Genomic DNA, 25,353 nt, shown 5'->3' with positions numbered 1-25,353 from the left:
TAATGTGATGAATATTTTTGCAGTCTTGTGATTTACTGCTGACTGGCGCCCCCCCGTCGCCGGCCTTTCGGTACTGCATACAGTGGCTGTTTCTCTCCAAGGTCCTGAAATATTGGGGTCCCAACTTGCAAATGCTTTCTTCATCTTGATGGACTATTTTCTTAATATTATTCTCTCTCAAAACTAAAACATCGCAGCAAACTCCCACAGAGCCGGAGAGTTTCTCCACCTCCACCTTCCCCTTGAAAGATTTCCCTTGTCATCCTTTTAAACGGCTTAGCTACTTTAATCCTGACGGCTGGCCGCCGCGAATATATGCACGCGTTTGTTTTAATACTCCTCACCGTTGTGTGCCCGCATAGATAAACTTAATTGCAGTCTTCATTTACACACCGCAAGAAATGACCAGAAAGCGGCTTTAATTGGATTTATGGGCTACAAACTGGCGGTGAGCAGAATGGCCCGCAGCCTCTGAGCTGCACCGGCTTTCTGCATGTGGATATGAAATGACAGGCTACAGATGGTCCTTATTTTTTCCCTTCTCTCTTTGGGGGCCAAATTCAAATCTGTGATCCATTACACATCACAGATTTTGTGAGGAGTTGATGGTGCGTTTTCTTCAGTGATTTTGTGGCGTTAACCTGTGAAAATGGACCCGGCAAAGAAAGGTATGGTCTGTCAGCCTTTCAGGAATGTGTATAGTATACCTCCACGCGTAACATTTGCTATGTTTTATTGCACTGTAAAGCTATTCTGAGTGGGAACAGACAAACGTAAGATGAGCATAAACATTTTTGTCATGACGCTTTTCTGAAAAGTAACAAAACCTAACTAGTAAAATAAAAAAGGGCTTTTATAATAACCAGAAAATGCACAGCTGGTCTCATATTTTCACGTTTTCTTACTAGGGCAGACAGTTTATGTCTTGGCTGCTCGTTTAGTTTGTTCACGGATGGGATGATAAAAGTACCCTCAGGCTTATTCTCTGTGCAGTGCCTTGTCAACAGGTGTTCGTGGGTCTACTTGGGGATAGGGCCGGGCTAAGTGCCACGCTGCTCCCACTAAAGAAGTAGGTCACATCTGGTCTTATAATATGAGGCCTCCGGGACAGAATACCTCCCTGTTGCCACAGCCACATGTCAAATCCTTTCCTAATTGTGTTAGATAATAAAATCTGAGCTCACATAAGCAATGCTAGAGTAACATGACTTGAAACTGTGTGCAAATGCACACTGGAACTGGACAAAACATTGTTTAACTTGCTTTTTTTTTTTAAATTTTTTTTTTTTACACTGAATCTATTCCCCAAAATAAAAGAAACAATTACCTTGCATGTATATATCCTTACTTACAATAAAACAACTCAACCCATGCCCAACAGAGCTAACATTCACTGTGTGTGAAAATGCGCATTTTCACCCTGCCTTTTTAATCTTTATGTATATATTGACTTATTTATTTTCAGATGACCTCCCTGGGGGTGATGCAGGCAAATCAGACACCCTCGGGTCAACTGGCTCGGTCAGGAAAAGAGGAGGGGGCGCCAAGAAGGCGATGCAGGCAAACAAGTCTGCCCTCAGGGCCCCCCGAGCTCTTTGCTGCCTCACCCTTAGCAACCCCATCCGGATGGCTGCACTGGCCCTGGTGGAGTGGAAATATCCTTTTCTCTGAGAGAGTTGCTGTGTTTGTCTCTGCACATGTACTGTGTTTTGGTTTGTGTATGTTTAATCCTGCATATGATGCACATTCATTAATAATCATTTGTTTCATCTATTTTTCCTGGAGAGATACATTCACAAGGCCCGCTCTTACCTTAACTAGAGTCTGCAAGCCCTTTGACATTTTCATTCTTCTTGCCATTTTTGCCAACTGTGTGGCCATGGGTGTCACCAAGCCGTTTCCAGATGATGATTCCAACCCTACCAACCACAAACTAGTAAGTGTTCAGTGAACAAATATAAAATAATTTAACAAAGCCACCAAAAATATACAGGTTGGGCCATTTATATGGATACACTGTAATAAAATGGGAATGGTTGGATACTGGATGCCTGTGTTGGCATTTCTCCTGCGGTGTTGCTATCAGTGTGTGAAGAGCAGGAGAAGAGGGTTCCATTGACAATCCAACACAATGGGCAGCACATTGAACACATTTTATGAGTGGTCAGAAACTTGTAAATAACTCATGAAAGAATAAAGTTACATTGAAACCAAGCACACCATTGGTTTTCTTGTGACATTACCAATAAGTTTGATGTGTCACATGGCCCTCTTCCTATTGAAAAAACAAAAGTTGTATCCAAGATGGCCGACTTCTAAATGGCCACCATGGTCACCACCCATCTTGAGGAGTTTGCCCCCTCACATATACTAATGTGCCACAAACAGGACTTTAATATCACCAACCATTCCCATGTTATTACGGTGTATCCATATAAATGGCCCACCCTGTACATTATATGCCAGATCACAGATGATAGTGTGGGTCAAAGATATGTTTTTGGACACATGGATATGATCGCGGATACAAGTGGCAGAAATGAGCTTCCTCCGAAGGGTGGCTGGCCTCTCCCTTAGAGATAGACATCGAAAGGAGCCAGTTGAGGTGGTTCGGGCATCTGAAAAGGATGCCCCCTGGGCGCCTCCTGGGTGAGGTGTTCCAGGCATGTCCCACCGGGAGGAGGCCCCGGGGCAGACCCAGGACACGCTGGAGAGATTATATCTCTCGGCTGGCCTGGGAACGCCTTGGATAAGCTGGAGGAGGTGGCTGGGGAGAGGGAGGTCTGGGCCTCTTTGCTTAGGCTGCTGCCCCCGTGACCCGGCCTCGGATAAAGCGGATGAAGATGGATGGATGGATGGATGGATGGATGGATGGATGGATATGAATAAAACAGCTTGATAGTGAATAACTTACTGAACACCTTCTGTATGTGATACAAACTGGCACACTTTTTTATTTAGTTGTTTTGATGGCATCTCTAATCTAGAAACATTAAGGTAAAAGCCAGTGATGAAGAGGCTGGACCAGCTCGCTGTCTAAAGGGTCCAAGTCTCTACTCCTGAAGGTCATTATTATCCCAGTAGGAATTGCTAGAAACTTGTTTAAACCCACATTGGGCCGGTATGCCCAGCTCTAACTGCTTTTGTCCAAATGCCTACCCTGTTACCTAACCAAATAATCCTGCTCGTCAAACACAGACACCAGCCACTCTGGTTCACAGCATTTCCCACACGCTGACACTTGTTGAGTTGCTAGGTTTTTACTTTAGTGGCCAGGAAAACAGGTCCCCGAGGACATATTAGTTTTGTGGGCAACTGGTGAGAGCCTTTAAAGAGATGTAGCCATGCAGAAGTCTAAAACCTTACTATTAAATGAAGACTCCAACAAGTGCACAATTTAGACTTAGTCTGCAGAGAAAGTATTTATTTAGACATTTAAGCAGGGGCAAGGCATGCAAGAGGAATGGTAGACAATGCATAGCTCGTTATTTAACCTCTGTGTGGAGGACTATACTTCAGGCATCCTGACTCCTGCAAAGGGAAACCCAACTTAGTGTAGAAAGGAGAAGGTCTGTAACACTACACAGAAGGGAAGGAAGGAAAGTGAATTTACATCTTTAACAGTGCCTCACCTTTACTTCTTAATTTGCAGGATACATGACAGATTTATTCATTTTTGAGACACATCTGTGGATACTTGGCAGTGGTGTCAGAAAGTCAAATAGACGAAGAGATCATATCGTTGGAGGACGTGTGAAGAGGAAAAAATGTTTGATGAAAGATCTTACATGGAGGAAGTCTTGTTATCTATAAACGTCAAAGAGACGCTGGTGCTTTGATCATATAGAGCTGCCTTCATCAGACTTCAGAAAGGAGGCTTGAGCCTTGGAAATATAACAAGGTTAACACTTTGTATTGTCATGTGATGACATTTCTGATCTTCTTTTACAATTTTTATGCTTTTCTGTTCCTGGTTTCTACAGCTTTACTCTCAGTAAGAAGATTTCCCTTTGCCTTCCTGGAATCATTTTCATTGTTGGATCGAATATAAGTGACTGATTCCATTCATTCATCCATATTGGTGGTAGTGCAGTGAGCGTGACCATTATCTATCTGAGACACACATGCCTGATATGTATTATCAGTCATCATTTTATTAGTTCAGTCAGTATGTCTGGTGTTCTGGTGGATGGTGATGCGTTAGCGTGGAAAAAGTTGTGCCACAACCTCATTGGCGTGACATCTATCTGGGATCATGACTTACCTAAACACCAACCATCTGCCTCTTCTTTCCTTCCAGCACTCTGTTTTTTTTTCTGATCTCTTTTTCCAGTGAATAAAATGTCATATTGTTGTCACATTGTAAGCAAGTTCTATTAATCATGAAAGATTCCTATGACTAAATAATAACTTAATACATTTATAAAATAAGTCATGCAATAATTTTGCTTTGTTTGACCTAATCCTGACATTGTTTGCAGACAGATAACAGCTGATTCGGTATTTGAGTTTGAGCTCAGACCCGTTTAGTCAAATGTGTAGTGGACACACAGTCGCAGCAGGATAGACGATAGTAGATCTCTTTGTTAGATTTCACAGAGCGGACAGTTGAAGATATTCTTCATTGGAGACTTAACTATATCCGTTATCATCATAACTTTTGGATCAGATTTTGGGGGAGGTTACAGATTTTCCAAGCTCCATCTTCTTAGATTAAAGCACTTCGTTCCTGGATTATAGTGTCAGCATGAGGTAAAGTCCCAGTGACAGTGACACTGATTAGAAGCTTTAAGCTGAAGGTTACAGAAAAGGGATCTGTTGGCAGACTTATGCGTGTGTTAGACAGTGGGTTAAGAGGTTAGAAAGCCAACAGTATCAGCTCTTAATGACTGCACAGGTTGTTTTTTGCATTAGGCAGGAGTAAAAACCAGTTGCAATGTGTGATAAAAAGAAATAACAGCCTCTAAATGTCAGCCCTAACAATAACTTGACATTTTCTTTAGTTTTCGTCCATTTTTTTCACATTCCGTCTGTAAAAGGTCTTTCCAATTTTACTTAACCATCCCCGTGTTACCTTTTCTTTTGTTCTCAGGAACAAGTTGAGTACGTCTTTCTCGTCATCTTCACCATTGAGACCTTCACTAAAATTCTTGCCTACGGCTTAGTCATGCACCCGAGCGCCTACATACGCAGCGGATGGAACTTTCTTGATTTCATTATCGTCATTGTTGGGTATTTTGTGTACTTTATAAAGTCACATTTTGCATCCACGAATGTTGTATTGTTAGTACGAAAAGTCAAATGCAGCGGCTATTTTCTGACTCTGCAGGTTGTTCAGTGTGATGGCAGAAGCAATGACAGATCACAAGCCCGGTGAGGGCCATCATGCTGCAGGAAAACCTGGAGGCCTGGATGTCAAAGCTCTCCGAGCGTTCAGAGTGTTACGACCACTTCGACTTGTGTCTGGAGTGCCAAGTGCGTCAACTACAATTAGTTTTGTTGGGATATTAGTATGAAGTGAAGGTTTGCACTGAGGGGGGGAAAAGACAAAGCAGATTATTTATTTTTAGTATTATTATTATTATTTATTATTTTCAACATTTTGTTCTTTTTAGATATATTTTAATTGTATTCTTAACTTTTTTTGTTTTATTGTTCACATCTATACAAATTCTTCATCAAAGCAAAAATTCATTTTAATCTTAAAAGGTCAAATTTAATTTTGTTATTTAAACTTCCTCCTCTTTTTCTGCCTTTTTGTGGTTAACGTTGGTGTTTGTCTTGTCAGGTTTACAAATTGTGTTGAACTCCATCATGAAAGCCATGGTGCCCCTGCTCCACATTGGTATGCTGGTCATGTTTGTCATCATAATCTACGCCATCATCGGCTTAGAGCTTTTCATTGGGAGGATGCACAAGACGTGCTACCTCATGAGCACAGGTCTGTGTCATTCTGTGGAGTTTCCATATGTCATTTATTTCTAGACTCAAAGCCTTTTGGTCTCTTGCTGTTTCCTGTTCCAGGTCTGATGGTGGAGGATGATCCAACACCTTGTGCGTTTGCTGGGAACGGCCGCTTCTGTGTCACTAATGGGACTGAGTGCAGGGGCAAGTGGGAGGGCCCCAACGGAGGGATCACAAACTTTGACAATATCTTCTTTGCCATGCTGACAGTTTTCCAGTGCATCACTATGGAGGGTTGGACAGATGTACTCTACTGGGTACACATACATATTGCTAGATCACAGTTTTCAAGCTCCATTTTTTCTTTTGTTTTCTTTTGTTGATTGACAATACTTATCAATTCTTTATGCCTTTGTCTCTGTGCAGATGAATGATGCTATTGGCTATGAGATCCCATGGATTTACTTTGTTTCTCTGGTCATCTTTGGATCATTTTTCATTATCAACCTTGTATTGGGTGTGTTGAGCGGGTGGGTAGTCCCTGCACTGCAGGTTTCAACTTCCTTTGCGTGAATTGTGCAATGAGAAACAAAGGCGATACTTTAAAACGAATCTACCGCATATGTCCCTAATGGTTTTCCTGTTGTTATTAAGCTTGTACTTGTATTTATGAGCACAGAGAGTTCTCTAAAGAAAGAGAGAAGGCCGTCGCTCGTGGTGAGCTGCAGAAGGCGCAGGAGAGCAAGCAGATGGAGGAGGACATGATAGGATACATGGATTGGCTCATAGAGGCCGAGGATGTGGACGAAGAAGGAAACAAACGTTAGTTAGGAGAACATTTACATTCAAATATAAACTCTCAAATCCTTACATTTGTACATACTAATCTGCCTCTATGTGTCTTTGAAGGTGCTGCAATTGCAAAGAAAAAGATGATGAAGAAGTTTGGCTGGTATAAGCACAGTGAGGATGGAGGAGGTATGATAGCTGCTGCTTGTTGCTGTTATTATTTTTCATTTTACGTGATAATCTCTAACAGCCAGTATGTGTGTGTGCATTCAGCAGAGTCAGACTCTGATGATGATATAGCATACCTGGATGATGATAGTGGCTTCTGTGCGTCTCTCATGTAAGGAAACAAAAAGGTCAACGTTGTTTTAAATCATTTTTTCTGTGGAGGAGATGGTGTCATTTTATTAATGTTTCTCTCTTGTTTGATTTCTTTCACAGGGCAAAGATGATGGCCAATAGTTTCTGGTAAGAATAAGAGAAGACGTACTACGCTACAAGAAGATATATTTCTCACTGAATTATCCATAACTTTAGGCTCAGTGGGTTTAAATAAATGATGCATTTTTTCACACCTGAAACAAAGAGGACTTTCTTTTCAAGTTAATGGTAAAATAATTATGAAAAATAAATATGATATCATGATTTTATCACAGCTCAGGCAGGCACAAGCGGTTTTCCTGCTTGCACGCTAAATGCTAAACACAAATTTTGGCTAAATGAGAGCTGGTAACATAAAGTACTATACACAGGATGTGAAAATAACACAAATTGGAAATAAAGAAAACTCAAACCAGATAAATTAATTTATGGGTGCAGTCTACAAAAACTATAAATCTTTGAATTAAGGCGTTTTCAGTCCCATTATGACAGGTGTATAAAATCAATCAACTAATGATGCAGTGTGCCTTTACAAACTTACTGAAAAATTGATCATTTTAAAGAGCTCACTGAATTTGAGCCCACGCTCAAACTATAGAAGGATGACACCAATGAAACAAATCAGCTTGCGAAATTTCTTCCCTCCTAAATATTCTGTAAGTGGTTAGAACTTGTAGACCAGAGTGGGATCACTCAGTACTGAGGCCAGTGGTGGGATTGTGCTATGTCATATTAATATTTTTTGACTGTACATGTCTAGTATGCGTGCAGTAAAGATGTTCATTCTACACTTTCTTTAGTGACCAGCTGTGCCAGCTGAATCACACTCTCAGGAAGAACTGCCGCGTTGCAGTAAAGACCACTAACTTCTACTGGTTGGTGCTTCTGTTGGTGTTTCTCAACACTGTGGCCAGCGCTTCAGAGCATTACGGGCAGCCGAAATGGCTCACAGAAATGCAAGGTAATAAATAGCCCCGCCCATTTTTATTCTAACCTGTGATCCCAACCATCTCTATGCTTTGATTCTGAATGAGTCCGTGATATAAGAACAAATGTTACTTTTTTTGTCCCTCAGAGCGAGCCAATAAGATCCTGCTGCTGCTCTTCACTCTGGAGATGTTGATGAAGATGTACGCCTTTGGTCTGCAGATCTACTTTATGGCGCTGTTCAATCGCTTTGATTGCTTTGTTGTGTGTGGCGGTATTCTCGAGACACTCCTCGTAGAATTCGAAGTCATCCCGCCCATTGGCATATCGGTGCTACGCTGCATCCGACTGCTCCGGATATTTAAGATGACTCGGTAATTAGTGATTAAACCTTACGTGAGAAGGGAACTACAAATTTCCATGCCCTATCTGCCCATCCTGATGTGTGGTCATGATGTCCTGTCATTTTTAGGCACTGGGCTGCCTTGTCTGATCTGGTCACTTCACTGCTCAACTCTATGAAAGCTATCTGCTCCCTTCTGCTTCTGCTCTTCCTCTTCCTCATCATCTTCGCCCTGCTGGGTATGCAGTTGTTTGGAGGCAAATTCAACTTTGATGATACTCAGATGAAAAGAAGCACCTTTGACTCATTCCCTCAGGCGCTGCTCACATGTTTCCAGGTGATTTACATCTCCAAACATCTCTCTCTTATGCTCACTGCTTAGCATTTCTTTTTATGGTATTGATTAGATCTCCTTCCCTCTGTCTGTTGAATTCCTTCTTGTTCATCTCGGATGGACTTTTGTTATAGATCCTCACTGGAGAGGACTGGAACGCTGTGATGTACGATGGCATTATGGCATACGGAGGGCCAATATTCCCTAACATGGTGGTGTGCATTTACTTTGTCATCCTCTTTGTCTGTGGTAACTGTATCCTTTTCAACAAATGATTATCAGCAATGATATCAGCTAGAACAGTCTAAATATTAAATTTGGTCCTTCATTTCAAAAGGAATAAACAGCAATTCCTTAATTTTGTGATCAGACATCCTGCTTAATGTCTTCTTGGCTATCGCTGTGGACAACTTGGCAGGAGGTGGTGGGAAGAAAAAAGTCGAGTAAGTTTGATATATAGACTGCAGATGGATGTACTGTAGCTACAGTCACCCAAATTTGTGAACTCAGCATTATGTCCCTCTCTGGGACTATATACACAAATATTTCACAGCTCTTCCCTACTCCTTCCATAGCAATTAAGAGGATAAGTAGCAACAAGTTAATCAGATGGAACTGATTCAAGAAACTCAGCATCAGCGAATCTCATCACCTCTTTAAAAAAGCTTAGTAGTTTGGTCTGGAGCAGGGGCAGGGAACTCCAGGCCTCAAGAGCCGGTGTCCTGCAGGGTTTAGATGTGTCCTTGATCCAACACATACCATCCCCCATCCCAGTTTTTGTCCCTCCCACACCGAGTTTAGGTCAGCTGTGTAGGTTGCAGCTTGGTTCGATATGCTTAAGGAAACGGCGACACGTTCTTTTAATTTCTGCTGCATTTACGCGTCAGTGTATTCAATATAAAATGTTATTTGAAGCATAACAGTAGTGTATGAACATTTATTTATTCAGAGAGAAAAAGGAAGATGAAGAAGAGTGGGATGAAGATGAAGAGAAAGAGGATGAAGATGCAGGGGCAAGGAACTTTGAAATCTTTTTATATATTATATTGAATGTTTATAGAAAGCGAAGTAACCGCTGATATTTTGTCTCGGGAGCAGAACGAAGATGACGACTGGCAGGAAAATGAGGAGCTGAGAGTCATCGAAGGCCTGGAGGGTGAGTTTGATCGACATTACACCCAACAGAGAGATATTAACTATCTTGACCAACAGTGATTATAAGTGTGTCTTTATTGTAGGAGTGGCTCCTCTGAAGCCCGATTTCTCCGGACCCAAAGAAAAGATTGTACCAATACCCGATGGAAGCTCCTTCTTCATTCTCGGAAAGAAAAACTGGTAATTTTAAATAATCATGAACCCGAGAAATGATTGAAGGGATACAATCTAATACCAGTGCAGTGCACGTGATTTCCTTCCCATTTTCCATTCTTCAGTTTACGAGTCGCCTGCCACAACCTCATCCATCACCCCTACTTCACCAACTTCATCCTCATCTTCATCATCCTCAGTAGTATTTCACTGGCTGCTGAGGATCCCATTAAATCCCACTCATTCAGGAACACTGTAAGGCCAAGCTTCACTCGCTTTTCCTGTCATATTCCCTACATGTTTACTGACTCATAATATTATCTTCATTAGACTGAGAACTGATTTAGCTTCTGTCTTCCTCAGGTGCTGGGATATGCTGATTATGTATTCACTTCAGTTTTCACTGTGGAGATCGTACTTAAGGTAACAGCTGCAGTGGCTGTAAAGAACCAAATCTAATAGAAAATTATGCACTAGTAAACCTCAGAAGTACATGGCAGTGCAATGAGTTTCTGACTTTGTTTCTTCACCCTCTCACTCATGTTTAGATGACTGTTTATGGAGCTTTTCTGCACACTGGCTCCTTCTGTAGAAATGCCTTCAACCTTCTTGACCTGCTGGTTGTCAGTGTGTCACTCACATCCTTCTTTCTGCAGTGAGTAGATGCACGTGAAACGCAAGCTGTGGTTCTTCTGTTGGGTTCTGGCAGAAAGATCAGGAGCAGTTGTAGCAAAGAGAAGAGATTTGAGGATAACTTTTTTTAATTTATGAGCTCAAACTTTTCTTTTCTAATCTCTTTTCCTTGTTTCTTCCAGCTCAAGTGCCATCTCTGTGGTGAAGATTCTCCGAGTGCTTCGAGTGCTCAGGCCTCTTCGAGCCATTAACAGAGCCAAGGGATTAAAGGTAAACAGCTATATTCTATCTAGTTTTATTCCTATATTCATTTAAGCATTATTTCAGACAGCGCACCAAGTAAAGCTTGGTCTCCAAGCTGATAACAGCTGCCTACCTACATTGGCTGATGGCTCAGCTGATACCCTTCTATGTATCCAATTAGCAAATCTCATAAAGGGTGCACCGTTCAGCCTGCTGCATCTGCAAGCCGCTTGCACCTCAGCTCCTCCTTTTCATGTCATGTCACACTTAATCAGTGTCATGTAAACTCGCTGATCACTTAACACAAATATCTAATCAGCCATTCACATGGCAAACACTAATTTAGGAGTGTAGACATGGTGAAGAGAAACTGCCAAAGTTCCAACTAAGCATCAGAAGAAGAAAGGAAATTGAATTTACTTTGAACATGACATGATTGTTGGTGTTAGACAGGCTGGTCTGAGTATTTCAGAAGGTGCTCATAGACTGGGATTCATCTCTGGGGTTCAGTGAGGATGGTCCAAAATACGGGGCCAGTGAGTAGCAGTTCTTTGGCTGAAAATGTCTTGTTGATGTCAGAGGTCAGAGGAGAATGGCCAGACAGCTTCCAGCTAATAGGAAGACAACAGGAAATTCAAATAGCCACTTGTTACAAACAAGGTATGCAGAAGATCATGTCAGCACATCAAGCCTTGAAGCAGATGGGCTACAGCAGCAGAGCTACCACTCCTGCCAGCTAAGAACAGGAAACTGAGATTATAGTTCACACAAACTCATCGAAAATGGATAACAGAAGATTGTAAGATTGTGACTTTTGAGTGGTGGGGTCAGAATTAGGTGTAAACAACATGAAAGCATAGATCCATTGTCTCTTGTGTCAACGGTTCAGGCTGCTGGTGGTGATGTATAGGTGTGGGGGATCTTCTTTTTGGTCCCTTTGTAGCAACTGAGGATCCTTTAAACGCCACAGCCTACCAGCATTTTGTTTCTGATCATGTCCATCCCTTTATGACCACAGTGTGGTCTTCTGTCTTCTAGTGGCTAATTCGAGCAGGATAACACACCATGTCACAAAGCTCGAATTGCCAAGCTGGTTTCTTGAGCGTGCCAATGAGTTCACTGAACTCAAATGGCCTCCACAGTCAACAGCTCTCAGTCTAACAGAGCACCTTTGGATGTGCAGCTGACAAATCTGCAGCAACTGTGACAATATTGTTGTTTGTACTGTACAATTTATTCAGTGTACATACAAAAGTGTAACATGGTGCCTTTTAGTCACATCGTTTTTGCTGTTTATATGTTCACAGAATGTGGTGCAGTGCGTGTTTGTGGCGATCCGCACCATCGGTAACATCTTAATTGTCACAACCCTCCTCCAGTTCATGTTTGCGTGTATTGGAGTGCAGCTTTTCAAGGTTCATGTTCACACTTTCAGCATGATAAGATTTTAACACCCTCAGCAGATATATAGAGTGTGTCGAGTGAGTGTTTGTAACAGTGTAACTTCTCTGTGTTTGCTGTTATAGGGCAGATTCTACAGCTGCACTGACGAAGCCAGACACACTCCAGATGAGTGCAAGTCAGTGGGTTTTTTTTCACACGACATAAAGCTCTTGACAATTTCTTATCACGCTGTTTATTAAAAGATGTGCATGCATCTAATTTTAGAGGCACATTTGTGGTGTATAAGGATGGAGATATGAATCACCCCATGGTCAGGGAACGCATCTGGGAGAACAGCGATTTCAACTTTGATAATGTGCTAATGGGAATGTTGGCTTTATTCACTGTGTCAACATTTGAAGGTTGGCCGCAGTGAGTATTAATTCTACATTTTAAGTCCATTACCTCTCTAAACTATCTGTGTCATTCCTTGGGAGCTTCAGTTTATTTCTTAGAAGCTTATTGAACAACTTACCATTTTGTTATTTTCTTTATTTTGGAAAATATTGCTAAAACAGGAAGTAACAGAGCAGTTGTAGGGACTATTTTTAGCTGAAGATTAAGTGAAAACGGCCTTCAGAGCACTACAGTCGTGGCTTAAAGTTTTATCAGTGGCACAAATGTTTATGTTTCATACACTTTGCTGCTTCACTTTTTGTTTAGATTATTTTTAGAATCGGAATAAGAATATTTTATTAACCCCAGAGAGAATTATATGGTCACAGCTGCTCCAAGACATGTTTCCATGAAACAGTGAAGAACCATCATGACATCAAGACTTTTATTGGTCAATAAATTAAAGCCATGCAAAGACTCAATATTTAGACTAATCAAAATCCAGTCCTGCCTTAAAAGTGCTCAAAATTGATCATAGTTTTTGGGGTTCTGTTTGTCTCTCTGCTTTTTAAGCACTGCCCATACTTAACATGTACTCAAAGACCAGCTTTTAATGATCCAGAAGCAGTTTGGTGACAATCTGTTAAATTTCCAGCATGATATAGCACTTTTCACAAGGCAAAAATGAGACGTAAGAGGCTCAAAGATCATTAAATTAAAATGTCCATATCTTAATCACATCAAACATCTGTGCTCAACAATAAAAAATAATCAAAGTTAAAATAGGAAAGTATATGAAACACAAAATGTGTCGCTGCCAAAAACTTGTCATTGTGACTGTAGACCTGATTTCATTGTTCTCTATATCCATCCAAATATTCACCAAGCAATTATTTGTTTCATAAATTGTTTACACATCACACAAATAATGATGAATATAGAATTTGAATTGACATTTTATGATTGCGTGGCTATGCCAAAGCTTGAACTGCCCCATTTTAAGCAGACAACAGAAATACTGTGTTTCTTGTGTGTCTGAGGGCTACGCTACAACATCACTGGGACCGTTGTTTTACAGCCTGCCTTATGAGATTATTCTTTATTACTTATGTAAAGATATTGCTACTGAAATGACATGCTCTTTTGTGACGGCACAGAGAGGAAATACATACATGAAACTATATCACCTTTTCATGGCTTTTTTAATGGAATTTCCAAATAATAACATAAGTTTAGGAATCTTATATCAATGATTAAATGACTCAATGTATCAGGAATCCTGTGTGTCACTTGCTTTGTCTCTTTTATTTTATTTTTGCCTAAAGGCTTCTGTACCGGGCCGTCGATGCCAACGCCATAAATCGAGGCCCCGTTTACAACTACAGAGTAGAAATCTCCATCTTTTTCATCATCTACATCATCATCATCGCCTTCTTCATGATGAACATATTTGTGGGTTTTGTCATCATTACATTTCGAGAGCAAGGAGAGGCTGAGTTCAAAAACTGCGAACTCAATAAAAATCAGGTTAATTATCATTAAAAACTGTAGTTTTGACTTCAGTGTAATAGCATTCTTTCAGACGCAATCATTTCTATCCTCTCCCTCCTCACAGCGTCAGTGCGTGTATTATGCATTGAAAGCTCAACCAATTAAGATTTACATTCCCAAAAACCCATCCCAGCTCAAATTCTGGAAAATCATCAACTCCAGCCAGTTTGAGTACGTCATGTTTGTACTGATTCTGGGAAACACCCTTACTCTGGCTGTTCAGGTACAATGTCAGTCAGTTTTCACTCAGATAAAATACTAAAATATTGATTCAGGGCTGTGATGTGAATTTTTGTGTTGTTTTTCCTCTCAGCATTATGAGCAGTCAAAACTATTCACCTCCATTATGGACATCCTCAACATGATCTTCACTGTGGTTTTCACTATAGAGATGATTATCAAGCTAATGGCTCTGCGGGCACATGTAAGGTTTCACTCTTTTTCATCAGAAAATGATATTTGGCACAACTCCACTCACTGTCTGCTGTCTCGATGACTCTCACTTTGCTTGTTTAATCTCTGCAGCACTATTTCATCGATCCTTGGAATTCATTTGATGCACTTATCGTCGTGGGAAGTGTGTTGGACATTGCAGTCTCTGAATTCAGCGTAAGTTTGTTCACACAGCAACAAAATATCACCAGCTACCTTCCTTATCTACCCAAATATCTAATCAGCCAATCACACGCCAACAATTAGTCATGCAATAAGTGAGTCAAATTAGGCATTTCGAGATAGTCAAGATAACCTGTTGAAATTCAGAAAGAGCATCAGATTGGGGAAGAAAGGTGATTTAAATGACTTTGAACAAGGCATGGTTGTTGGTGGAGAACTGGGATTTCCCCACACAAACATCTCTAGGTTTACAGAGAATGATCTAAAACAGAAAAAATATCCAGTGAGCAATCGCTCACCTCAATTCGGGCGAGGTGAGCAGTTAACACACTGGGTGACGCCAGTCCCAGTATTTTCTGTGCAATTTTGATGAAACTTTCCTTTTAATATCCTGAAGATTTGCTGGTATTTATCTGCAGGAGCTAAAAGGGATCTCAGCAGCTTGGTGTCGGTTATTATGGTGCTATTATGTAGGAATACAATCAGAAGATAATTCAGATGCGAGAAGGAAAACTACTACTGCCATCAGGATTGTCAGCTGCACTTTTGTGAACAATAAACTAAACAAATGATTAAGAACTACACGATGAAAAATAATAAAATAAACCTTTCTACAATTTTTTGAGGAAGAAATTCTACATGGCTTGAAATATGTATTACTCTGAAAATGAAATCATTTGTGCTTTAATTTCTTTTCTCCTGCATGGTATCGCCTGCCTGTTGTTCACCACATGCAAAACGATGCAGGGCGGAGGCAGTCATGGTGAGGTAAGAGCTGAATTCTGAAGTACTCCCTTTAATTCTTCTGCAATACACTTTGGGTGGACAAAAGCTAATAACCTTGAGAAAAATAAGTGCAACTTGAACAACATGTCTCAGCTTTTCTACTCATAACTTAAACACTTCTGTGCTGCTCCTTGGCCGCATTTCTCTGTGATATCTCAGGGTTTGGGTAACGCCTTTGTCAGGAAGAAAGCCTTGAAACTCTTCTGGATTGGAGGAAATCAATAGTTTGAACATTCACCTTAAGGATTTCCAATCCAAATGGCTTGTGAAAAGTCCAAAAACGGTGCTCTTATCTTCAGTCTTTACACTTGACAAGCGCTTCAAGCAGGCCAGAATTAACCGTTTACATAAACCGTCCTGGCCTTCAGGACACGTTTCACACTCCTTTTTTTTTATTTTATTTTATTTTTTTTTACCAAAAAAAGAAGATTTATTCATAACACACGGGAAAAGACCCAGGGAAAGAGTTAACGATAACAACAATAAAAAAAAAAAAAAAAAAAAAAAAAAAACAAGACTAAGAAATATTAGACATCTAAGGTTCATATTTCATTGTGTGACAATGCAAAATAAATTCTTTTCAATCAGATCCACAATGCAAAATTTTGATTTAAGCCACGTTTCACACTCCTGATGACATATTTGCTTTTTCAGTCTCAGATATTTAACTATTTCTGTCTGCCGTTATTCTTTCTAGGGTCCCGGGAAAGGTGAAAGTGGAAAAGTGTCCATCACATTTTTCCGTCTTTTCCGAGTCTTGAGGTTGGTCAAACTCCTCAGTAAAGGAGAAGGCATTCGGACTCTTCTCTGGACTTTTGTCAAGTCCCTCCAGGTCAGTAGCAGCACAGAAATAACAAAAGGATTAAACAATTTCTTGTGACACCTGTAGACAACTTTTATGTAACTTTGCTCTCGACTTTTATCTGCTCAGGCTTTACCTTACGTTGGCCTCCTCATTGCCATGATCTTCTTTATCTATGCTGTGATCGGCATGCAGGTGAGTCTTTGTTATGAACGTAGGTTTAAATTTTGGCTGTTCCACTCATTGCAATTAATCAAACAGGTATCCGATGATAAACAAAACATTACCATTACATCATACGGGCTGCATCCCAGTTTATAAGTCTATAATAATAAAAAGTCTCTGGTTTTAATGACTGTTTTTTTTTTCTCTTGTAGATGTTTGGGAAGGTGGCTGTTGATGAGGACACACACATCAACAGAAACTGCAACTTCCAGACTTTCTTTATGGCTGTTCTGGTACTTTTTAGGTGAGTCTTTTTAGCCCCCAGGAAGGGGCAAAATTAAAGGGACAAAGCTGAATTGTTGAAAAATGAAGCTTTACTTCATCCAATGGCCACTGGAGGCCGGCTACCAGAGATATTAAATTAATGTTAATAGTTACAGCCTTGTAATGAAAACTGTTTTTGGCAATGAAACTAATGTCCTCCTTCATAAAGACTCTTAAGGGGGCCTCTTAAAAAGTGTTTTGTGTTAAGGCTTACCACCTTCAGTAACCACTGGATCGGTGGACTGAACCTCTCAGCACTGCTTGTTGTATAGGTGCCTTCTGGAGCACTTTAAATAAAAAATAAAAACGTGACACAATGTGTCTTACTTTATCTTTCTTTTTGACTTTAATGAGGATCATAATTTACATGATGAACATCCTGTTTTCTAACTAATACGGGGCAGTTTCTTTGTGCAACCAGAGGTATCGCTCCCTGCTGCTCATTAGCAAGAATGCACATTTAACGCACTTCAAAGACAACTTTACTTTTCAGACCTGAAAGCTGAGTCATCCGTATTTTATATCTTTGTTTTTGCAGACAAAACATAAATGCCGAAGCTTCAAAATGCACAGTCTAAGAAACAACTGGTGATGGCATGTAAGCTATGTCCATCGTTTATCTACAGTCCATGGCTTTCTTCTCTTCTGATAATACATTTCTTTATTATAGTCTTACTTAGAATCAGAAGTTACTGTGCTGCATTAACATGACTTTTTCCTCAAACAAAAAGTACTTCTAGTGTGAAACTTTCATGCATCTTTTCTAACATCTAGAAGGTCTAAAACAGTGTAAAGGAACAGTGATAATGCTGCTGTTTTTCCTTGTAGGTGTGCCACTGGAGAGCAGTGGCAAGAGATCATGTTGGCAGCTTTGCCTGGCAGACGCTGTGACCCAGAAGCTGACGTTGAACCTGGTGAAGAGTTCACCTGCGGTAGCAACTTGGCCTACCTTTACTTCATCAGCTTCTTCATGCTATGTGCTTACCTGGTAAGCAAAGCCACCGAAAATTAGGGATCATTTTTTAAAAATCCCTTCGTTCATCTTGTTTGTAGTAAAACATGTCCTTTCTTTTGATATAACTAAACACTCTACCTCTTGTCTCTAAAAGAAATGTAGGTATAATTAATTCTAACTCGTGTTTTATAGAATATCAGGTCAGGAGGAATCAAAGTTAGATGAAAGCAGACAGCATAGTATTACAGCTGCAGCATACTAGCAGGTTTAAAAGCTTACCCTGTCTTCTCCAATTCCCAGCTCATCAGACAACTCGCATCCACGGATTTTATTAATCCAGGCAGCACACTCAAACCACAAAATCCCGATTTAAAAGGGCACAAATATTTTGGTAACAGTACTTTGACCATAGTGCTATTTTAAAACATTAAATGTGTCGAAAGAAGGTGGCGTTTGCCCTAGAGAGTAGGCAGAGGAGGGTCCACGTAGGATCTCATACTCTATCAAGTTGCTGCGTTCCTGCAGTGGAAATGGTAAAAACCGCAGAAAATACAGCAGAGTATAATCTGTTCCAGATTACCGGCTTAGAATTATCAGCAGTATCATATATGATTCAGACAGGGGCAGGGAACTCCAGGCCTCGAGAGCCAGTGTCCTGCAGGTTTTAGATGTGTCCTTGATCCAACACAGTTGATTAAAAATGGCTAAATTACCTCCTCCACATGCCTTGACATTTTCCAGAGGTCTGGTAATGAACTAATCATTTGATTCAGGTGTGTTGACCCAGGATGATATCTAAAACCTGCAGGACACCGACTCTTGAGGCCTAGAGTTTCCTACCCCTGACCTAAAATATAACCCTAGTCCACCAGGAACTTTCACTGAAATGTTACAATATCAAAAGTAATCATCCAATACATAGACAATTTCAATCTTGCTATGGAACCCAATGTAATCCATGCGATTTATAATATTTACCTATGACAGACGTTGGCCTTTAATCTCTTCCACTGTTCCTTAGAGATGCAATTACTTCACCAACTCGACGCCACAACACTATTACACCAGAGACGAAAGTAATCACAACCCTGAGGTATTTGGCAACCGGGAAAATGCAACAATGCAGCAGTGATGACTTGGGTCTGCAATCACAGACATTGCTAAAAGCTGAGCCGTGTTACCCTCGTTAAGACCACACTGGACTTGTAACGTTGTGATTTCTACTTCATTAAGGACAGCCCCTTGAGATAGGCCATCTTGTTTTCAACAGGGTCCATATGGGAGTGAAAGTACAAAATATGCCAGCTAGGATATTAATATGAGCAAATAAGACACAAATCATTATTTGAACAGGGTGTAATGAGTTTAAGTTTTCACATATTTTAGATTCTAATGTTAGGCTATAACCCCTACAGCTTACTATTCATTTTCCAGATATTTTCTTGAATGTGAAATATTATTTACAATTACAGTCAGCATAAGATTAGAGTATATAATATGTTTATTGATTTGAGGGTACATCCTTTGCTCATTATCACCAAAAGCTCATTTCCATCAAACTTGTAGGATCAACCAATCACGGCTTTTGAAATGATGACTCATACCTAGCAACGGGGTCAACCACACCTCCTCACTAAGATAGGATTTTCCATCCATTCCTTGCTCAGAGTTCACTGAAAATGTTCTGGAATCACTTCTAAGCTAAAACTCCTGGCAAGGAATTTTTAGGTTAAGTTAGGAGCTCTCTGAGAGGATTCTCAGAATCTTTAGGGATACGGGCCCAGGACCTCTGTGTGCTGTTGGGTTTTTTAATATGTTCACAGAACTGTAGTGGCCTGACTTGCCTGTTGTGACTTTATACAAAATTTAGAAGCAACAATAATTCAAAATGTAATCTCACTACTTTTATTTGCTAAATTTACTTAAAATGTTTCCTAAATTTTCTTTTATCATTTTTACACTATACTACCGGATTATATTATACTGGACTTTCTGGATCCCTATTCTAACTTTTTTCAATAATAGATTTATTTATGTAAAACACATGCTGTTATAGTCATATCTTTCTCTCTCAGATTATCAACTTGTTCATTGCTGTCATCATGGACAACTTTGAATATCTGACAAGAGACTGGACCGTACTCGGCACTCACCAACTGGACGAGTTTAAGAGAGTTTGGTCTGACTATGATCCAGAGGCCACGTGAGAATCTTTTTAGTATCATTCTCCACAACTTGTGCATTTTTTCTGTCCTTGCATACTTTGTCTTACATCTGTCTCACCAGCTCTGCGTCCATCTCTCTCCTACAGCGGTCGTATAAAACACATCGATGTTGTCACTATGCTGCGCAGGATTCAGCCGCCTCTTGGTTTCGGAAAATTATGTCCTCATCGTGTTGCTTGCAAAGTGAGCAAAAACACATTTGCTCCTGCGGATTTCATGAACAAACTAAAGACACGCATCTGACTCCTTCTGCCTCAACTTGTCTTTGCAGAGACTGGTTGCCATGAATGTTCCCCTGCATCCTGATGGCACAGTCACCTTCAACGCTACTCTGTTTGCTCTCGTGCGAACCTCACTGAAGATCAAGACTGAAGGTTTGACCTGCTGCATATAAACAAAAACACAGAAGCTCATTATTTGTGTATGAGATTACCTCACTCTTTTAATGATAGTGCTGTTTATATTAAAGGATCTGTTGTTTGTGTCCCACTCAGGTCCCATCGACCAGCAGAATGAAGAGCTGAAGGTGATTATCAAGAAGCTCTGGAAGCGCACTAAACCCAAACTCATTGATGAAGTCATTCCTCCCCCTAGAGGTATACCACAAAATTGCACTGCTTTCCAACATAATGAAAAGTAAAGAAAACCTAAAACACACTGAATATTAAATCAAGCCTCTTTTCTTTCATATTGTGTACCTGATGATGCCAAATATGTACATTTATTCATATAAGTCTTATAATCCAAAGTAATGTTTGTGTAACATTACCTTCTTTCAGGAGATGAGGTGACTTGTGGAAAGGTTTATGCCAGCTTCTTGATTCAAGACTACTTTAAAAAATTCCGGAAAAGAAAAGAAAGGGAGAGGAAATCCAAAAGGAAGGACAAAGCAGCTTCTCTACAGGTAACATAAACTATCCAACTCAAAGATCCCATGTTTGACACAACTTTGTCATTGACTCGATGCAAAATAAAATCATACGGTCATGTCTGTGTGTGAATGTGGACCCAAATGCTGACCTAAAAGAGGAGTAATAAACAAAACAAATCTTTATTTCAGTGAGGCAGAAGTCCAACAGGCAACTGACAGAAAATAAAAGGAAATAACCTAAATGCTCAAAGTAAAAGAATGAAAAAATGTAAAATACAAAAACTCATGCACATACATTTTAATTGCATCTTGAACCATGTTTGCTTTCCGAGTTAAAATCATCTTTTTCATGCGAGTCTTAAACTGAGATTTGAAAGGTTAAGTTCAACTTACGATCAAATATACTTTTTTATAATAAAAAATTAATAATTATAAAAATAAAAAATCTTTTCATCCATCTTCAGGTGCTTAACTTTGCATTAAACTCATTTTTGAATGTAGGCTGACTTCAGTTTATGGATATGTTTCTAGCAAGGGCTGTGGACACTGCAGGATCTGGCTCCAGAGATGCGTCTGGCAATGGCTTCTGATCTGGAGGACGAGGAAGGTGGAGGCGATGACATATTCGAGAGTGGGCCTGAAACGTCAGCAACCCCCACTCCCTCCAGCACACCGATGCCGCCTCTGGACACGCTGGTAGAGCAGACGACTTTGATCATGGAACCAGAGCCCAAGATCTCCAACGGAGGTGTGATCACGGAGCAGGTGACGGGCTTGAAGGAACACCAGAGGCCGGGATCAGAGCTGGCAGGTGTCAGCGTGGTAACAGAGCAGCCTGTGAGGTCAGAACACCTCCCAGTGAGGTACGTTACTGCGTCATACGTGAATTCTCACATTGGTACTCACACGTATTCCTTCTATTTTATACCAAGGAGTTTTCTAACTTACTTGTACTCTTAACAAACAGGGCGGACTCCATCAGTGAATCGCCTCTTCCTCCTCCACCTCCACCTGAGATTTTAGTTGAAGAAGTCAAAGCTACAGAGGAAGTATCCGAGCAGGTGTACTTGAGTGAAGGAGATGCTGCAAGTCTGGCATCAGTAGACCGGTAAGGAATAATCAAGAAGGTCAAGCGATAGATGTAGGTTTATTAGGTTATTCATTAAAAAAAAAATTTGGGAAATAGATGGATTAAAAAAACCAAACAACTGAAGACAAGATTGAACAGCCTAGCATTAAGACTGGAAACAAGACTGGGGTAGAGGATTCAACCCACCAGCACCTCTAGAGCTCACTAATTAGCACTTTTACTCTTTGGTCGTGCAGGTATATGTATCCAGAGGCTGTTTCCCCAGTACCAACTGATGCAGGCTACAATGGCCAGAGTCTGGAAAGAGGCAGCAGCCTTGGCGAAATACCGTATGACTCTAATGGTACCAGTGGCTTCGTCAGCAATGATTACACTGACATCAACATGAATGGAGGGAGTGCTGCCACGAGTCCCACTCCCTACACCACAAATGAATATAATGAGAATGGATATCCAAGATACAGTGAGAATGGAAACGGCATCATGACCGCCAACGGGAACGGAAGCACAATGAGCAGCAGCCATGAAAACGGCAGCAGCATCGATTACACTGGAAACGGCTACACTACCAATGAGAACAGCGGTGCCCAGTTTGTTAGGAGAAGGTTACTTCCTGCTATTCCAAAAGGTTTTCCTCCTTCTCTTCCATTCTTCAAGAGTACTGATAGACAGAGGTGGTTGTATATTTTTGGACGTTGCCAATCAGAAGAAATTTAAAATTCAAATATAATGATAATGTTTTTGGTGTTTAAATAATCTGTCAAGTGAATTTATCAAATATTACTCTTATTTTACTTTATACACTGAACTTTTCTGAGGGGTTTTATTGGGCATGTGAACTATAACTGATGCCTGCTAATACAAACTCTCTCCACACACGGTGCTAGTCTTGCACTCAGGTCATTTTTCTAATATCTTCCTGCTTTCTGTTTCAGGTCATAAACCCGCCTTTAATTTCCAGTGTCTGAGACCACAGAGCAGCGTAGATAACCTCCCCATCCCAGAAATCTATCAAGGCCACACATCTCCAACTAGATCACGTTTGCAGGTAAAACAGTGACACGCATACACACTCAGCCTGCTAGTTTTCCTACTCATTTCTAGCTTAAACTCATAATGATATGAATAAATGACAAGAGAGCAGCCTCTCTGATCTGGATTTACTGGCTCTACTTTTGCTCTCCTCTGTCAGAACCAGCACAGCCTGGAGTCCCGGCCCAGCAGTGTGTCCTCCATGTTGTCCACCTCCTGGGCGAACACGGCAGCAGCTGGTGCCACTCCTGTTCCAGGAATAATTGCCCCATCGGCACGCAAGGGCAAGCTCATCTACACTCCTATGATCTTGATGGATGAAGCCACAGGTAGCAGTCAACCGCTGTGGAATGACGGTTCTGCCAGCCTTCCTGCAGGAAGGCGCCCCGGCTGGAACCCCGGTCAAACCAGGACGTTCACCAGTGTAAGAATGCCACCCCCTGTGAACCAGGGCTTCATAAGCAAAGGCAGCGCGGACAGTCTGGTGGAGTCGGTAAGTAGTTTTTGAGATTTTCGTAAAGGTGAAACCTCCTACACCCACTATTATGTAGAACTTGGTGTATTTTAAATTCCCGTGACCCTTTGGAACTTGATTTAGTGAGACTTTAAGGCTGATATTCACCTGTTTTGACTGATTGGAACTTTTGAAACCTCATGGCCCAGTAAAAAGGATGGCAAAACTGTTATCCATCATATTAAAAATCCTTTTAGGAACAGATCTAACCATGAACAGGATGAATGACTAAAGCAACTCTTTGCACTATCGCCTCCCTGAAATGTAATCCTGCTCATTTATTTGAATATTTGCTCAACTTTAGATTGGACGTGAGCAGCTGACAGCACGAACCTGTCTTAAATGATTGCTTCTATACTCTTTCTGTCACCAACCACAGATCTTGATCTCTGAGGGTCTCGGTGTCTATGCAAGGGACCCGAAGTTTGTGAACTTTGCTAAGCGGGAGATTGCTGAAGCTTGCCGCATGAGCCTGGATGAAATGGAGAGCGCAGCTGCTGACTTGATAGTGCGTGGAGCCACTCAGTCGATTTCTCGATTTGAGGAAGAGCTGGCTGATGAAATGAACTGTGTGATTTCTTACTGAGATCAGCTGAACTGTAAGAGAAATGTGTGAGAAACTGAGATGTGAAGTTTGTTTTTTCTTAAAAAAAAAAAAAGGGAGAAGAAAATCTTGTGTGTTTGAATCTCTTTTGAAAACAAAAAGAAACATCCCACATATGAGATTTCTATCATGTTGGGTATGATGTGCTTTTGTTTGTGAATGCCAAAAACACACTTTGATTTTAAGTGTACGTGTCAATTTGTGACAAAAATTTTGATTGCAGCAGAAGAGTCAGCAGGACGCAAGTTCATTTTCTGCATTGTGCTCTCGTTTTGTACCCTACTTGAACTGTGGTCACCTTATACACGTGTGTTCAGCTACAATCAGGGAAACTAGACTCTGAAATAAGAATGTTTTAAATCTACACATGTAGATCAAATACTTTTCTTTACTCTTGATACAACTGAGTAAGACTGTGAGTTTCCAACAGCATTAGCTTCTTTAGATAAATATTTAAATATAATGAATATCCTCTAAGATGCACAATGCAAACTTGTGGCGGAAATGTCCAAATTATGTTTTGGATTCATTGTGACTGAACGGTTGCGTGGCTATCCACTGTGCACAAATAAAATAAAATGTTTTCTCAAACATTCGTTAATTTTTGTTTTGCAGATGGGATATCGTTCCAAACGTTGCACACGGTCTCAAAGGCTCTTTGTATTTGTTTAAAAGCACATACTGAAAACCCACAACAAAATTAAAGCAGCGAATTATATAATCAGACATTAATGGACCGGCAGATGGGTAACATCTGGGTTTCACTTCCCCTTTTAAAGAAAAGAAACATGCAAAGCTATGAGCCATGGATGCTTGTTATTCGGTGCTATTGTAGTAGCACATCAAGTATCTGTGTAAAATCCATTTTGTGTTAAGTAGAAAGCTTTTACTTTGGTTTGTTTAGGTACAGCTTTACCGTTTTACATTTCCTTTTTCTGTCTGTGCTCTTGATCAGAGCCTGCGCTACTGTTTTATTCAGATTAGCTGCTAGTATTTGGAAAGGGACGGGAAATAAAAATATATAGATTGGATTACGAAAAAAGCAAAACCCTGAGAGAGTCTATGTCACAGAGAGTCACAGTGTCTATGAAATACACAGAGAGTGAAAGCAAGGAGAAGACAGGAGCTTGGCATGTCATGGGAGGGTTTTTTTTGTATCCAAGGCTTATAGCAATGTA

The 25,353-nt window shown here is 40.6% G+C and overlaps 1 protein-coding gene across 1 annotated transcript; it reads left to right on the top strand.

Annotated features, from left to right (window-relative positions):
• The first annotated feature begins 43 nt into the window (after positions 1-43).
• LOC309697650 (voltage-dependent L-type calcium channel subunit alpha-1D-like) lies at positions 44-24,242 on the top strand. The gene is made up of 47 exons (XM_082519730.1): positions 44-668; positions 1,466-1,649; positions 1,822-1,936; positions 5,093-5,232; positions 5,330-5,475; positions 5,789-5,941; positions 6,025-6,221; positions 6,331-6,434; positions 6,584-6,726; positions 6,814-6,882; positions 6,967-7,033; positions 7,135-7,161; positions 7,875-8,035; positions 8,150-8,375; positions 8,474-8,681; positions 8,813-8,933; positions 9,049-9,121; positions 9,628-9,691; positions 9,777-9,834; positions 9,917-10,013; positions 10,112-10,241; positions 10,350-10,409; positions 10,535-10,641; positions 10,802-10,889; positions 12,170-12,277; positions 12,389-12,441; positions 12,531-12,677; positions 13,967-14,168; positions 14,257-14,415; positions 14,506-14,616; positions 14,718-14,801; positions 15,555-15,575; positions 16,291-16,425; positions 16,525-16,590; positions 16,773-16,864; positions 17,713-17,872; positions 19,915-20,042; positions 20,151-20,247; positions 20,336-20,438; positions 20,559-20,660; positions 20,844-20,968; positions 21,467-21,798; positions 21,903-22,043; positions 22,262-22,653; positions 22,961-23,073; positions 23,218-23,550; positions 23,951-24,242. Exons 1-47 carry the CDS (start codon positions 650-652, stop codon positions 24,155-24,157), a joined length of 6,168 nt encoding a protein of 2,055 aa, XP_082375856.1. The 5' UTR covers positions 44-649; the 3' UTR covers positions 24,158-24,242.
• The last annotated feature ends 1,111 nt before the right edge of the window (positions 24,243-25,353 follow it).

This window comes from Aulonocara stuartgranti (genome assembly GCF_965226115.1).
Source record: "Aulonocara stuartgranti genome assembly, chromosome: 20".
Classification (NCBI taxonomy): domain Eukaryota; kingdom Metazoa; phylum Chordata; class Actinopteri; order Cichliformes; family Cichlidae; genus Aulonocara; species Aulonocara stuartgranti.
This window is presented reverse-complemented; position numbering and strand designations above follow the sequence as displayed.

Excerpts from the sequence above, each read along its gene's own strand:
- LOC309697650 (XM_082519730.1), top strand. Across the intron at positions 12,678-13,966 it reads ACATTTGAAGGTTGGCCGCA|GCTTCTGTACCGGGCCGTCG; the intron begins GTGAGTATTAAT and ends TTTTGCCTAAAG. Across the intron at positions 15,576-16,290 it reads GCGGAGGCAGTCATGGTGAG|GGTCCCGGGAAAGGTGAAAG; the intron begins GTAAGAGCTGAA and ends TATTCTTTCTAG.